Below are 14,662 nucleotides of genomic sequence, written 5' to 3'. Positions count from 1 at the left end.
TTTGAAATAAACAATAAAATGATTATTATATTACATTATTTTTTCGTCTTTCAATATATATTAGTGAGTTTTCAAAAATAATATAATAAAACCATTTATTTAACAAATACATATTAACAAATTTCTTAAGACATTAATATTAAAACATTTGATTTACAAATTGAACAATATACTATAAAAATAGTTGTCAAAAATGTATTTTAAAAAATTCATTAAATCATACGAATCATTTCTACTTTAAAATAGAAGGATATTTTTGACTCAGAGTTAAATTATAATTTGACTCTGTGTCAAAAATATCCTTCTAAATAATTATTTAACAGTAGCATAGTATAAGCTCAAGCAATAGCATAATGTTGAAACTGTCAATCTGCCAGTTTCCCAAACAGCCCCAACCTTCTCATCTTTTCCCTCCTCGATATCGATCTTGTTACTATTGAACTATTAAGGCTATTCCTAAACATAAAAAAATAAATGTATATTAATTTTAACCAAATAAAGTAAGGAGTAAACGTACCTAATTCCTGAGTTTCTAGGAGTATTGAGGATGTTGCAATTTTCACTTTGTTTTTTATGAAACTGGAAACAAAGAGAACAATTTGTACATTGTAGTGTGGTGTTATGGAAGCGAAATGTGTATATATAACCAAGACAAGGCACACTGATGATCAGGGATAATCAAACTACACTGAGAGGCAAAAAAAAGTGGCCGCTCTTTCTTTTTTTAGGTAAATACTTGCAATCATTATAATTATAATATTTTGTTTATTGGATATTTATAAAGAAAATACAAGATATAGTTAAATAAAAAATGAAACTGAGTAAAATTATTTGACTAATGTTGCTATGTAAACAATGAGAAAAATATTTAATTCATCCTCTTTTACAACTTGTACAACTCAGGTACAGGCAGGACTACATGTTGGCAATTGAAAACATTGAATTGAAACCCATTCCAAGTAGTTACCAACAATCCTAGCTGTGTGGGGACTTATATTGTAATGCATAAAAATAAAACCTTCGTCAATCAGTGGCATATAAGGAACAATTTTTTCTGACACATCTTCACTATATCGCACAGATGTTAAGAAACCCTTGATGAAGATCAAGATTATGTGACCTTAGAGAAATGCACCACCTACATAGCTTTTCCCAAGTGAAAATATTCCGGGGATATATTGCTCTCCTGTTCTTCTCCAAACCGTCTTGGCTGTCAAAAGACCTCAACATCAAGTCAAGACCTTGACTCATCTGAAAACCAGATTTTATTCCAATCTTGCTCAGGCCAATTGACGTGAGTTCTTGAAAAACAACTTAGGGTGACCACTTTTCTTTGCCTTTCAGTGTCAATAATAAATGTAAAATCAAATGTGTTACCTTGGATCTTGTGTTACTGAGATTTGGGCATTGTGCGGGCAGTTGATTTTCTGAAAGAAAAAATAGGTTTGTCATTCCATTATTTTAATTTTTAATCAGAATATATGGATACTCACGTTTAAGCATTTCGTTTTGTTTATTGTTTCTACTCAGAGAATGCCAATTTCTTGCTACAGATTTCCAATTCTCGGGAAAACCCCCATGCATAAAGTACTTCTTTATTTTTTGAGGGATTGCTACAAATAATTTTAAATCTACATTAATCTCAAATATTATAAAAAATTGATTTTTTGTTTTGAACTTACAATTTGTCGGATCAACGAATTTACCAATGAGCATGTAAGTGCAGACATTTGTTTTGATTACATTTTTATTAGGAACCTCTATTACATTATGTGAAACGTGATTCTCTTCAATTGTGTTTCTGAATATTCTTTAGAAGAATGTAATTTGATAAATAATAATTCATAATGAAAAATTTAAACCATAATATTTGTTTTTCTTACGCATGAATAAGAGTGCCAGTGACTTTTAAATCATATGGCACATCTCCTTTAATAACGGTCCAGTCTCCTAGACAGTAGCTGCCCTGTTTCTGTACGACTGCCTGCTGCCGTATAGGCGACAGTGATTTTTCTGTTGCCATGTCCTGGAAAGATTGATTACACGTCTCTTGTGGAATGGTATGAATAGCCTGAGTTGGAGGAGAAGGTGGCATCGATTGTTCTATGTACGACTGCTCTGTTTCTACAAGGGTACACATATTAAAGATATAAAAATTTGTTAAAAATTGTGTTAGACATTCTTTTATGTATTTATTTTTTATATAATTGAAAGTAGAGATGGGAAAAGATGGAAAAACCACTTTTTTAGGGATCAGGATTGGTTCTTCAAATAAGCCTACTGGCTCATCGTTGATCAATATGTAACAACTTCTTCATTTTCTCCTCTTGACAATCAATGATCAAACAATCTTGATGTACCTTTTGATATTACGATTTTGGGAAATTTGTAAACCATAAAGACTAAAAATAAATAAAATTATATAGTAATGTGCCTAGTTTAATTTAGGCAAAGAAAAATAATTCATGTTATACAGGAAGGCTTCACAAACAACTTACCCGATTGGGTGAGGCAGATGAGAAGTCAAACTACTTATTTATTACTACATATTATTATTCAACGAAACGACTTTACTTTTTCTTAAGTAACTTTCGTTTACTTTGCCCTAATTGATCTCAAATAAAGATTCATGTTGGGGAGTGGCAAAATTGAGCTGGTGAAAAAATAATTTAAGCCTTGAAAAGGCAGCCAAAACTACTTTTAATTTTTATAAAATAAAGAAAATGTATTCATATTTCCCATCACAATATATCCATCTTTGCCAATGTGTAATAAGCACTTTTATTCTGCTGACATTTCGACCCACAATAAAGACATTGAAGGCGTTTTCTGCTTCACTACATTCTCTAAAAAATTTTATCCCTCAAGAAATGATCCAAATGCCTAAACAGAGGAAGTCTGTAGGCAAGAGGTCGGGTGAATATGAAGGGTGTGGTAAGGTATCATATCCTAAGTCCTTAAGTTTCTGCAGGTTTGAATAAGAATCAGCCCCTTACGGTTTACCAATGTTAGACAAAGATGTTGCAGTTTCCCATGCATTTTGTTAATTTTTGGCAATATTTCTCTGCAGTGATGGTTTCACCATAATTCAGGAAATTATAGTGAACAACCCCAGCAATACCCACCCACCCAATACAAACGCCTCAATCACTGTGTTACTTAATTTGCTTAGTATAAGTTAACTTAAATATTAACTCTCATCACCTCTTTGTGTTTTGTCCATCCAAGTTTGTATTCGCTGAAATTTGTTCGGATCCATTTGCCATTCATTTTGTTGACATGATTGAGTTTGCTGGTGATGTACAACATTCTATGAAAAACTTCAAACACTTATTTTACAAAACTTACCATTACATGTGTTTGCAAGATTCTATCTAAAGTCGCTTCAAGTTTTTCAAAGAAGTACAATTTCCTGACCTGTAAAATCATGTAAATGTTTAAATTTGTTGATAAGTTGCATATAATATAAACTTGTTGTTGTATTATAAGTCATGCTTACATAATCGATATTTGGAGACGATTTGAAATAATTTATAGTTGAGATGAGCTCCTCTTTCTTTTCATTCATCAGAGCTAATTTAACATCTTCTAACGTTGGATTGACTGGTCTCAAAAACCCTGATTGGCTCCTTTCTAAATTGAGCGGAGGTATTGGATGTTGCCTCCATTTATTAACAAAGGAGTTTTAATTATACAATTTTAAACAAAGCAAACCAGCCAAAAAATTAAATTATACCTATAGTGGATCTTTGGCTGCAACGGATAAACACTAAATGAATCCAATACAGATGGGTTCAAGTTGTTTACAACAAAGCTACAGTTGAGTTGTGAAGGGTTACTTCTGAAAACCAAACCAAAATTAATATAAGAGTTTATTACAATTTAGCTAAAAAAATAATCAATGGTTTATTATTATTCAAGTAAAAACTAATCTACAGATTGAAATATATGCTAAGAGATTAACAAATAATATGGTTGATTAGATAATTTAAAACTCAAGGGGCCACAAAAATATTTCGAATTATCAAGAAGAAAGAAAAAAATCAAATGTTAAGAGTTGTATGAGTGATAGATCAAGTAAAAAATTTCACATTGTTATGCATTATTTAAAAAATCATGAAGATGTTTTCATTTCAATGTATTCCTTGTGATGACCCAAAATGATTTTTGTAAGTGATTAATTATGAGAATACATTGACACACCAATGACTGGCGAAAATAACACATTATAAAAAATTCGACGAAACTTTAGGCTGCAGGGAAGTAAAATGTAATAGAATTTAGAGAGAACATTACAAGGAAGAAGTTTGAATTATAAAGAGGAGGAAGAAGATCCATTTCGATTTATAGAATGCCTCTCTCTCTCTTCTTGTTACAGAAAATATTTTGTACTATCGAGTGTGTCAAATACATAGATTTTTTTTTTAACCAAATGACCTGCTGAGGAGTTTGTATTATCAAGAAATTGGAATTAGTTTCGAATTAACAAGAGCCGATGTATTTTGGCAATAAAAAAGTGAAATTTCTATAAAATTCTATAATAATAATTATATAAAACACAAATATGAAAAATAATTAATAAATTTAGAAACACCTCTCGATATTTCGGGCATCTTGAATCTTCGGCAGCATTTTAGAAATATCGAGTTTTTCTAGAATCACAGAGCACGATTGTAAATTCCTACAAATAAATAATAACAAATGAACAAGAGAGAAAAACATAATCAGATTATTAATCAAATAAAATAAGCTTAGTTTTAAGGTATGTCAAATATTGTTAACCTTTGATCATATAGCTGGGATCGGACTTTACGTGATTGACACTGGTCCAAGGCAACGAGTGTAGACATCGAAATGTCATGTTTATTGAGAGATGGCAAATTGTTATGCCATTTAGATCTGTCCCTGTTGAGAAAAAAAATAATAAAACAGAATAACAATTAATACAAACTACCATTGACTAATCATACAGAATTATATTAATTATATGCTGAGAAACAAAAAAATGGACACTTTTTTTTTTAATAAATACTTGCAATCATTATAATTTTTATTTTTTGTTATTCACTGGATATTTTCTGAAGAAAAATATAAGATATAGCTAAACAAAAATAAATAAATCTATTTAATTTAATTATTATTTTTTTTTTTTTCTTTTTCTGCTGAATGCCCCTTTGGCAACCAGACAGTAATGTCAAGTTTGGACACTTAGTTCGCCAATCACTCATGGTATAGTATGAGAAAAACAAAGTTCACAAATAGTTGAAAACGGGGTGGTTGGCAAAATGTAGAGAAACCTCCAGGGTGAAAGCCAAAGTTAAGAAACGGGAAGAGGAGACTACAAAACCCCATCTGATGAGAAAGATCCCTTTTTTCAAATTGTAGTTTGGTCTTCTATCATCATTCTAGTATGTTTTATCCTAGCCAACTTATCCAACTGGAAATTATCAAGCTACGGTTCACCGTACAGACATCACCACAATTTCATTGCCCTGTTTAAAATAGTTATAACACTTTTTTTCAATGAGGCTGTTCCTCTACTACAAGGAACTATGAACTATTGAACCATGAACCCTAGGAGTGCTGGTGTTTTTAAAAAAGCCCATTCGTAAGAAGGGCAGGCATGAATGCAAGGCCTTTACTTACAGTAATGAAGCCATGACAATCGCCTAAACTGTGTCATTGTGGATCCATCTAGTTCAGCAAAGATCTACCAGGTAACCAGAAAATTTTGTGCGGTTTTTCATTAATCAACATTTCTATTTAAAGAGGATTAAGTGTTTACATAGTAATACCAAGATGATAAGCGAAATTCTTAAAAAAAAGTTGTTTGAACAGTTTACTATAATTCAAAAACCTAATAGGTGCATACTTATTGTATGAATTTAAGTTCGGTAGTGGGCGGCTGAGGCAGCTCGTAAAATTCATACTGAATTCGGTGATGTAACAATAACGAATTATAGATTTTGAAGCCAAAGAATATATATTAGATAGCCATAGAAAATATTTTATAACTTACCATAAAATGTTCAACGCTTTTTATTAACTGACATTATATTATCCTCTTGGTGATTTAAACACCTAATCCTCTTAAGTAAATAGAAAGGTTGATTAACGGTATCAAAACTATTAAAACTGCACGTACTTTTACCTACATGTTAATCACAGCATAAAACTAAACACTACAGAGTGTGGACGAGCTTCTTTTCTGGGTAACATCACCTCTTCTACAAGTAAAACAGCATATATGAAGATGATTAGAAGCCCAAACAAAACCTTTCTCTAAGTTACTGCAAGAAGGTCCCCCCACAATTATGAATAATTCACTAAAGATTCCACAAAATGTCTACAACTAAAAATCTTTTATAAAAGTTATTTTTCCTGCAACGATGAACAGGTTGAATATAAATTTGGTTTTAGAATTAATAAAAGTGCATATTTATACAATTATCCTGCCAATGAGGTTAAAATCGTTTTAAGAATGAACCGATTGTTTTATTATTTCAATATAAGGGAAAAGATGATTCAAAACCTGTTACTCTGTGTGACAGATCGTGTATAAAACAAAATACAAACTAAAAAACTTTTTTTGTTTACTTGTTCTTGTAAAACAGAAGTGTTTTGTTAACTGACCTGGGTGGTTTGTGTAGTTGACCCTTCGTGGTTCTGTCATGTAGAACAGTTCTCCTGGAGCAATCCAAGAAGGACTTCGCATTTTCTTTGTTTGCCAGAGACTTTTTATTTTCCGCCTTAGAGTAGTCCGGTTTCAGAAATGATGAAGCGATGTTGCGTTTTAACTTTTTGAATTCGTGAGTATTGGCTAAGTTATTCATTTCGTTCTAAGTTGAAAACGAAATGGTTTATGTGGTAAAACGGTTGCTTGTTAGAACAGGATCTTTATTTTTACCGTTGAATAATGAATTCTACAAGCGCGACTTTCCCGCCTTTCTTTATCTTTTATCATCCAATGCATTCTACTGTCGGTAATATTTCTAAAAACTAAAATAAATAATAATAATAATAATAGTACGAATAAAATTCAAGAAATTTATAGAAGTAAATTGTGTACTATTTTTCATTTACTTTTACTATAGTGGAAAACAAACTTTTGTCGACGATTATAGGCACACTCGGCTATCGATCTTTTCGTATCGTTGCCGCCAAGGCGCCAATGAAGAACGTCTCTCTCATAAACACCGAATTTCCAAAAGTCCAAAGGTAGGAATAAATTTACTTTCTACGGCTTCACACTTAGAGGAAAAATGTTTCGTTCAACTACTGAGAAAAAACGTAATTTTTCTGATCATTTTAATTATAAATACTTACATAATTATGAACACCCAAAACGCCCATCAAAATTACTGATGAACTGCTCCACAGATTTTCGTTCTCGACCGCTTAAACGTAAGCCCTGACCACAAATTTATTCAGAAAATCACCAAAACTATACATTCTTAATCGTGAAGACGATTAATAAATAATTTCCCCTTGCAGACCTCAACAAAATATTTAAAAAATTATTATTAATCATTTTAACTTTTGAGTGATTCTTTTTTACGAGTATATTGAAATAATGAAATTGTATAACTGAGTATGTGTGCCCATACTGGAGTCTCATATGCAGGAGCAGGACTAATATTGCCAGGCTGCATGTTGTGGAGAACAAGTTTCTGAAACTTGTGATAAATTCTACTCGATGTACACAAAACTGCACACTGCAACAAACATTGGTGGTAATGGAATACATCAGAGATATTTTAAGCAAGCATCTTTCCATTCTGCTGCCAAATAGGTCACTATAGTTTGGGCGACAGGTTCTTATATCGAGAATTTGCTGGCTTCGCTCCTAGGAAACGGGCGGGGTTACTTAGTGTAACATTAATTTAAAAATGGGCGCCACGCTGTTTAATATGACACGGAAACAGCAAACCGTAATGGAATACATCAGAGATTTGTTTTAAGCATGCAAGGCGAGCATCTTCACAATATTCTGCTTAATAGGTCACTATAGTTTGGGCAACAGGTATATGCACAGGAGAGTAATGCCTCCCCATGTAATATGGTCATAATAGGTTGGATGGTATATGGCTAATTCTGAATGGTTAGGGGGAAAAAATAGGTTGGTTGTTTGGTCTAATCTTTTTCCCCAATCGCAAAATAATTTTGATGTAATCTAATAAAAAATGTAAGGACGGGGTGTCGGTAGCTACAACTATTTAGGCATTTTCATTACTGTAATGTAAAGGTCCCGGTTGCGAATGTAAAACCATGCCTTCGAATCTGACATACTTACAAATAGGCTTTTTTAACATTAACTTCTCTAGGTGCAGGAAAATGTCACTAGAATACTTTGTAAATATTGAATTTAATTTGTATAACTATTGAATATTTACTGGTCTAAATCACAATTTCATTGTTTCAATATACTCATAAAAGAGAATCATTCTACAGTTAAAATGATTAACAATAATTTGTTAAATTTCCTGTTGAGGTCTGCAGGGTGACCTGGTACTACACATTAATAACAATCCATATATGTATTTAGTAATCATAATTGACTGTATTAATTATTTTTTAATTAATTATACTTTTAATATAAGGTCTTAGTTGAGATCTGGTTTTGCTTTTTCATTTCAACTAAGACCTTAGATGAAACTATAATTAATTAAAAATTAAAACACTCTTTCACTTTTGATGAAATACCTAGTTACTAAAACGTAATTCCAAAAATACAAAAGTGACTCCCCTCCTCAAAAAAAGAATACATATGCATTGCATATAATATTATCACATTCCTTGGTTAATATGCAAAGTTCATTAGGCCATTAAAAAATAATAATAATAAAATAAATAAATGAAATGTTAACATGCAAGTAGATATCTATTTTTATTTAAGATTGATGAACTCTGTTTAACCTTGTCTGACTGACTTAATCCATCCATACACAAATATTATTCATAGCCTAATAAAGAAACAGAAGTATTAATGAATGACACTTTCACAGTATACACTCAAATAAGATAGTTGACACAAAAACACTGTCTGACTTAAGATTTTAAACCCCTATAATCAAGCTACAGGTTTACCGCCTTGCTGCTACAACTCATAAGCAATCTACATAGTTGATTTCATATGAAAGATAAAAGGTGTCTACTACAACATCTTCTACACCTAGATAAAGTTGAGTTAATTTATATACAAACTTATATCTGTATTGATTACTTTTCAGCTATTTTAGAGAAAAAATTTTGTTGTATCATGTAAATTTTAACAAGTTTCATCTGGGTCAATCTGCAAATACTAACCGACACACTTGATGCTACATAGTTAAAAAAATTGCCTGAATTGACTGTAGTTTTCTCAAAGAGGATGTTTTTTAGGATTGCAAGGTAGAAGTTTCATCAATATCATTATGTCAATATGTACACCAGCCGAAACGGTTGATGTTTGAATAGAGGGAGCACCATTAATCAAAATCAAAAGAGTTTTATTTAGCAAACAGAAAGTGATTTAGTATAGATGTATAATTTTTTAATTTTTTTATTAATCAAGATTTGTTTTTGTCCTAGAATTTTTTTTAAAGTCAAGTAGATTATTTTGTAAAGGTTGGATTTTAATGTTTTTTCTTCTCTCTCCAATCTTATGCAAGAGACCCGATCGTCAAATGATTTTCGAAACACGTAGTGGCTTGCCTGTCGTTGTCGCGCCCTGCCGGAGGAAAAAAGCATCACGTGACGTCATCGCGAGTCTCCCATCGTCACTCCTTTCCTTCTTGTAGTTGTGTGGGAATGCCCTGTCACCAGTGATTTATTTGTGGTTATATTTTGTGTTCATCCGAAGGATTATTTTTTTGATGTAAGTAGCGAAAAAAGCTTTTTCTGATCCTGTCCCGCCGTCCGGACGAGTCACCGCGGTGGTACGGGATTCCGATCCCTCGGGCCGGATAATCCTCCCGTCGCCGAGGTGCGTCGCCATTTTCTCCGTTTCCCCGACAAGTGTCGTAATTGTGGTGTTTTAAGGCTGGAAATCCTCAGTTTTTCCGTCTCACGTCGCTTTTCCAGCCGAGTTTTTACTTTTCGAAGTTTTTGTTTCAATTCGGCAGTCTCAATCCGTTTCGAGGCCCCTTCCCGAGCTCACGTCTCCGACTCTTTTGTCTTGGCCATATTTCCACGTTCGCCTCAGGGGCAGGGCGAAAAACGAGATTTCCACCTCGAACCCACTCTTCTATTCTCAATTGTCTGATCTCCGTGACTTGAGCCTTTTGATTTGGATGATTTCGAAAAAAGTAATTGCTCTTTTTCAAGGCCCTCGTCCATTTCACCTCTGCCACCTTTTTTTGTTTTATTATTTTTCTACCAGTTTTCCTCTCTGTTTTACTTTAAACATCTCTTAATTATGATCGGCTCCTACCTGACCGGACGGCCGTTTTCCTTTTTCCAACTATCTCTAGAATTTGTAAATCAATCGATATTTCCTACTTTCATTATCTACCTGATTTGATCGGACAAGTAAGTGTGCGTTTAAAGGCCTTTAATTGCTATTTTATCTTTTGTGTAGACCTAACAGCACTTTATCGTTGAAAGTTTCGAAATCTACGAAAACGGGATCTCTGTGGAACAATTTGAAAACGATTATTGCCTTATATAACGACACTGAAATTTACATTTTTTCACAAATGTCACAAGGATACTTACCAATATAGTGAGCTAGCAAAATGCAATGAAAGATATCGAGATTCAATATTTTATCGTTTGACCAGGTTAATTTAAAAAAATAGGGATAAAATATATTCCAGAGTAATTTAAAATATTTTCTTTTTGTTTCTAAATAACCTTATTACTGATTTTAAACATAGTTACATATTGGTCCTATGCAATGCTTAGTGGTGTAAAGCTGTATGTTATTTCATTTTCTTCATCTTAAGACAATACTATTGTTTTAAACAAAGATAATTATTTTTATAAGAAGAAATATTAATTTGGTACAAATACTTATCTTTTATTTATCTAGTGCATGGTAAAAAGTTCTAATTAAAATATCCAGTTAAGGCATAATTAACAATATTTTGAATTATATGTTAGCCGGAGTTTAAGTCGGAAGTTGTTCTTTCGTTCCATCTTGCAAATATCACAGAACAAATATTTGTAACATTTGTGAAATGTGATGAGTCATATTGATGAGTTTAGGTGTGTATTTCCATTGTTGCTGTGCACGATACCATTTCTGTGGCCCACCATGTTTCCTTAGGAGTCTGATAGTTTCCTTTTGTAGCATAAGATTCCGAATGGAAAGTATCTCATGTTTTAATTTCTCAAAAAATTTGTTTTGCCGACATTCTGAACTGTAGAGAGAATTGCTGTTGTCATTATTAACATTTATTATATTATTTGTTATTATTAATTCATTTGTTTTAATCAACACTTTAATCTAGTGACACTCATCGGTCCATCCTTTGGTCCCACCTCTTTATAAGTTAATACTCAATCTCAGGTACAAGTATTTCTTTATCAAAATTTGTTGAAATTTGTTTTCAATAAATTAGGCCCTGAAGATGGCAGAACATTCGCCGAAAGCTTGAAACCCAGTAGTGATGTTTTTTATTCACCTGTAAAATGACCTCAAGAAGATCCAATACATCAATTTAAACTACGGAGGTTGATCAATATCAACTAGAATAATGTAGTATGTAAAATGATCCAAATTTTTCAATATTTTCCAAATGCATTTTTAAAATAATTAATGTTATTCGGTGGCTGTAACGTTGAATAAAATCCCAATCACTTCTTTCATCCTAATGCAAATATTAACTGTTTCCTACATGTGGTTTATACATGGTGCAGTTGGATTGTTTTTATTGTACATAGTGGGAAAAAAAAAGAAAAAAAAAAAGAAAAAAGATAAACAAAACATGAAAATTATATTACACAAAAACTGGAAAATATATTTGGTTCTTGAAATACTGTAAAATACCAATTCGATCAATATATCAATACTGAATACTTTATTATAGTAAAGAGGCCTTATAAAACTACTTTTTATAAAACTCTTTCAGCAGAGAAATTGGCCTGTCGATGCGAGCTTACCTGTTCAAAATTGTCCCTGAGCTTTTCTAGATTTGTTGCAATTATCATTATCAACAAATGTAAAATTTTATATTAATCTAAACAATAAAACTGAACATTCAGTTAAGTTGTATTTGAATGCCTACAAATTGTTTCAAGTATTGTATTTGCAGTGAGATAATTGTAAAGAATAATTATTCTTTATAAATACTAAACCATTTTATGGTTGGCTCATTTTATCCATGAAATTTTAATATAGTACGTAGATGAACATACTTTGAATGAAGATTTCTTCAAATCTTTATTTAATTTTTTTCCAAATTAAAAATATCTCTTCTACTACAATTCCTTCTTCCTCATCTTTTTCGTTTTATAATCAATCTGGATTTTTGGCACTAAATTTTCATTGTCAGGCTGAATGAAATTGACACTGACAAACTTGCGTTGATAAATGTGATTTAAAAAATTGATGATAACTGCTTAAAACCATTTTGTGATTAGAACTATTTTTTCCAACCAGTGAGATATCTACTATTCCATACATTTTATTTCAAATGTATATCACAGAATTTTATTCTCTTATGCTGCAGTTAAAACAAAATTAGCTGTATACAAAAACGATGTGATACATTATAAAAAACCTACTACATATTATCAGACATTAAATATATTATTTTAGTTAGTGGTAATAATTCTTTATTAGTGTAATTATGAAAGAGGCTCTGTGGTTTATTTAATTCCTTAACTTTGTTTCCTGTGGCTTAAAAATTGTCCCTCTGTTATTCCTCTTTGCCATAAAACACTTATTAATATTGATGGCTTTGCATAAATTGTAATATACTATAAATCAAGGGCAACATTAAAAATGGAAGATTGGAGGACACTTGGGAAGGGATGAAAATAGAAAGTTCAGTTGTTTACCCCCTTCCCCATTTATTGGTAGCACAGAAAAGGAAAATCAGATAAGAGTGCTGGCCAATTTATTTGCTGAAGCAGATAAAGCGAGACCTGAAATTTGTGTGTACAATACAAAGTTATAATTTTTCCGAATTATATATATTAACCCTGGGTTTTGTTGTGTAGTTTTAACATTGCATTATCAAAATTTAGATTATATTATAATTATTTTGTTTGTTATATAATATTTTTGATATGCAAATTAAAAAAAATACAAAAACTGTATTTTTATTGTTATATTAATCACTACATACTTGTTTTATGTAAACCAGATTAATAAGATCAGAAATGCATGAGTCTGATGTCAATCAAAATTATTTAATTATGATGATTTGAAAGAAAATTCACCAAAACACCGGCAAATCATTAATAAATTTAACTAAACAATTTATTACCTTGTTTTGCTCTTAATAACACATTTAGAGGAAAACCAAGTTTTTGGTGTGTTCCGGTGTTTTGATGAATTTTCTTTTAGACCATCATAATCAAATAATTTTTATTAACTCAAGTATTTCTGATTTTGTTTAATTTGGCAGAATAAGTATGTTCTAATTAATATAATGGCAAAAACACATATGTACATATAGTTTGCAATAAATGACAAGTAGGAGTGTTCGGCTTTTGTCTGAGTGATTTACTTTTTCCTCATTGGTGGGTTGTGAATAAGTTGTTCTCAAATTTCTTTGATGATCAGTCTGTTATGTTTAAATCATTACAAATTGTTATACATATATAGCATACGTTTTGTAGTTTTAGTTTATTTAAAGCAATATTTGAGTTAATTATAATGATACCATGTTCAAATTTGGTAAATGCAACTTTCAATAAAATTAGTATAATTTTTTTTTCTTTCATTTTAGGTCTGTAGCAGCATGAGTCTGTGACAGTGGTACAGTGAAGGATGCAGAATTTGTTATATCCTTCACAACCTGCTCTGCCACATTCTTAAACCTGTACGCAGTAAGTTTTCATTATTTTTTAACAATATCCAAATCTCAAAAGTAGTATTAGTAAGAGAAAAAAAATTAGTGTTCACCATATTTTAAAAACAGTTGAATAACTGAATGGGAAGAGTGAATGTGCTCCCTGGTCATTCACTTTTGGCTTCAGCTCACATTTTTAAAAATCTCAGGGTTTGTGCAAACTTCTAAAAATGATTTTATAATTAGATCTTTTATCTTTGAAAAAACAAAATGGACATTACATTTTTAAGGTGTGGATCAGAAATTGTTTGATAACAATGTAATAAGGTCTTTTTGTATGCTTACAGCATTTTTAAAAAAATATTTGTTATTAAAACTAGTACATTCGATTATAATTACTTACCTATCTTTTATGTGAAACAATTATTTAAGATTTCATTTTGTCCTCAGTCGAATGAATTATTATTTCAGAGGCTAATTTGTGGTTGTATAATGAATAAAAGCCTTCCTACAGTCTTTGCAAAGAAAGCTTCTTTGCCAGTATAATTACAGTAAAGGTTTCAAAGAACTCTTCAAGATTAAAACAAATTAAATAAGCCATGTAGTTGTTTCTCTTTCCTGTTTGAATGTTTTCTTCTCTTTTAATTGAACATTTATAGCCTTACTATTGCTTGCATAGTAGTCATTTAGGCATTTGACATTACAAAAAAATGGGTTTT

At 31.3% G+C, this 14,662-nt stretch overlaps 2 protein-coding genes across 14 annotated transcripts in view; one reads left to right on the top strand and one right to left on the bottom strand.

Moving 5' to 3' along the window:
• Positions 1 to 113: 113 nt before the first annotated feature.
• LOC106668313 lies at positions 114 to 6,939 on the bottom strand. Of its 5 annotated transcripts, XR_001340740.2 has the most exons (14): positions 6,634 to 6,939; positions 4,783 to 4,905; positions 4,595 to 4,681; positions 3,737 to 3,841; positions 3,500 to 3,662; positions 3,349 to 3,417; positions 3,205 to 3,292; positions 1,884 to 2,124; positions 1,683 to 1,810; positions 1,494 to 1,613; positions 1,378 to 1,427; positions 1,143 to 1,251; positions 518 to 579; positions 419 to 456 (listed from the first exon to the last, which is right to left on the bottom strand). XR_001340740.2 is itself a non-coding variant. In XM_014396938.2 (13 exons), the coding sequence occupies exons 1-13, from the start codon at positions 6,831 to 6,833 to the stop codon at positions 366 to 368; spliced, it is 1,527 nt and encodes a 508-aa protein (XP_014252424.1). In that variant the 5' UTR covers positions 6,834 to 6,937; the 3' UTR covers positions 114 to 365. The 5 variants fall into 5 exon arrangements, 4 of the variants coding, with proteins under 4 accessions (XP_014252424.1, XP_014252426.1, XP_014252425.1 ...); XM_014396938.2 differs by lacking the exon at positions 1,143 to 1,251 and having other exon boundaries at positions 114 to 456; positions 6,634 to 6,937; XM_014396940.2 differs by lacking the exons at positions 1,143 to 1,251; positions 6,634 to 6,939 and adding an exon at positions 6,156 to 6,179 and having other exon boundaries at positions 114 to 456.
• LOC106668314 (AN1-type zinc finger protein 6) overlaps positions 6,644 to 14,662 on the top strand; it is a 52,612-nt gene continuing 44,593 nt past the window's right edge. For 2 of the 9 annotated variants that reach the window (XM_024225409.1, XM_014396942.2), the window contains exons 1-2: positions 9,755 to 9,856; positions 13,881 to 13,980. The gene's annotated coding sequence lies outside the window, so the exon portion shown is untranslated. Of the gene's footprint in view, positions 6,810 to 9,751; positions 9,857 to 13,880; positions 13,981 to 14,662 lie in introns of those variants that run through there. The other 7 variants (XM_024225395.1, XM_024225407.1, XM_024225397.1 and 4 more) reach the window with 7 other exon arrangements.

Source organism: Cimex lectularius, unplaced genomic scaffold (assembly GCF_000648675.2).
Source record: "Cimex lectularius strain Harlan isolate CLEC.00 unplaced genomic scaffold, Clec_2.1 scaffold11, whole genome shotgun sequence".
Classification (NCBI taxonomy): domain Eukaryota; kingdom Metazoa; phylum Arthropoda; class Insecta; order Hemiptera; family Cimicidae; genus Cimex; species Cimex lectularius.
The sequence above is the reverse complement of the archived record's forward strand: the minus strand, read 5'-3'. Positions and strand labels throughout refer to the sequence as shown.

What these genes read in the sequence shown, in the direction of transcription:
- LOC106668313 (XM_014396938.2), bottom strand. Translation starts at nt 6,833, where the DNA reads ATGAATAACTTAGCCAATACTCACGAATTCAAAAAGTTAAAACGCAAC. An exon ending in GATGCCCGAAATATCGAGAG is followed by an intron (nt 3,842 to 4,594) that starts GTGTTTCTAAAT and finishes TTTGGTTTTCAG; the next exon opens with AAGTAACCCTTCACAACTCA. An exon ending in CAGCCAAAGATCCACTATAG is followed by an intron (nt 3,663 to 3,736) that starts GTATAATTTAAT and finishes TAATAAATGGAG; the next exon opens with GCAACATCCAATACCTCCGC.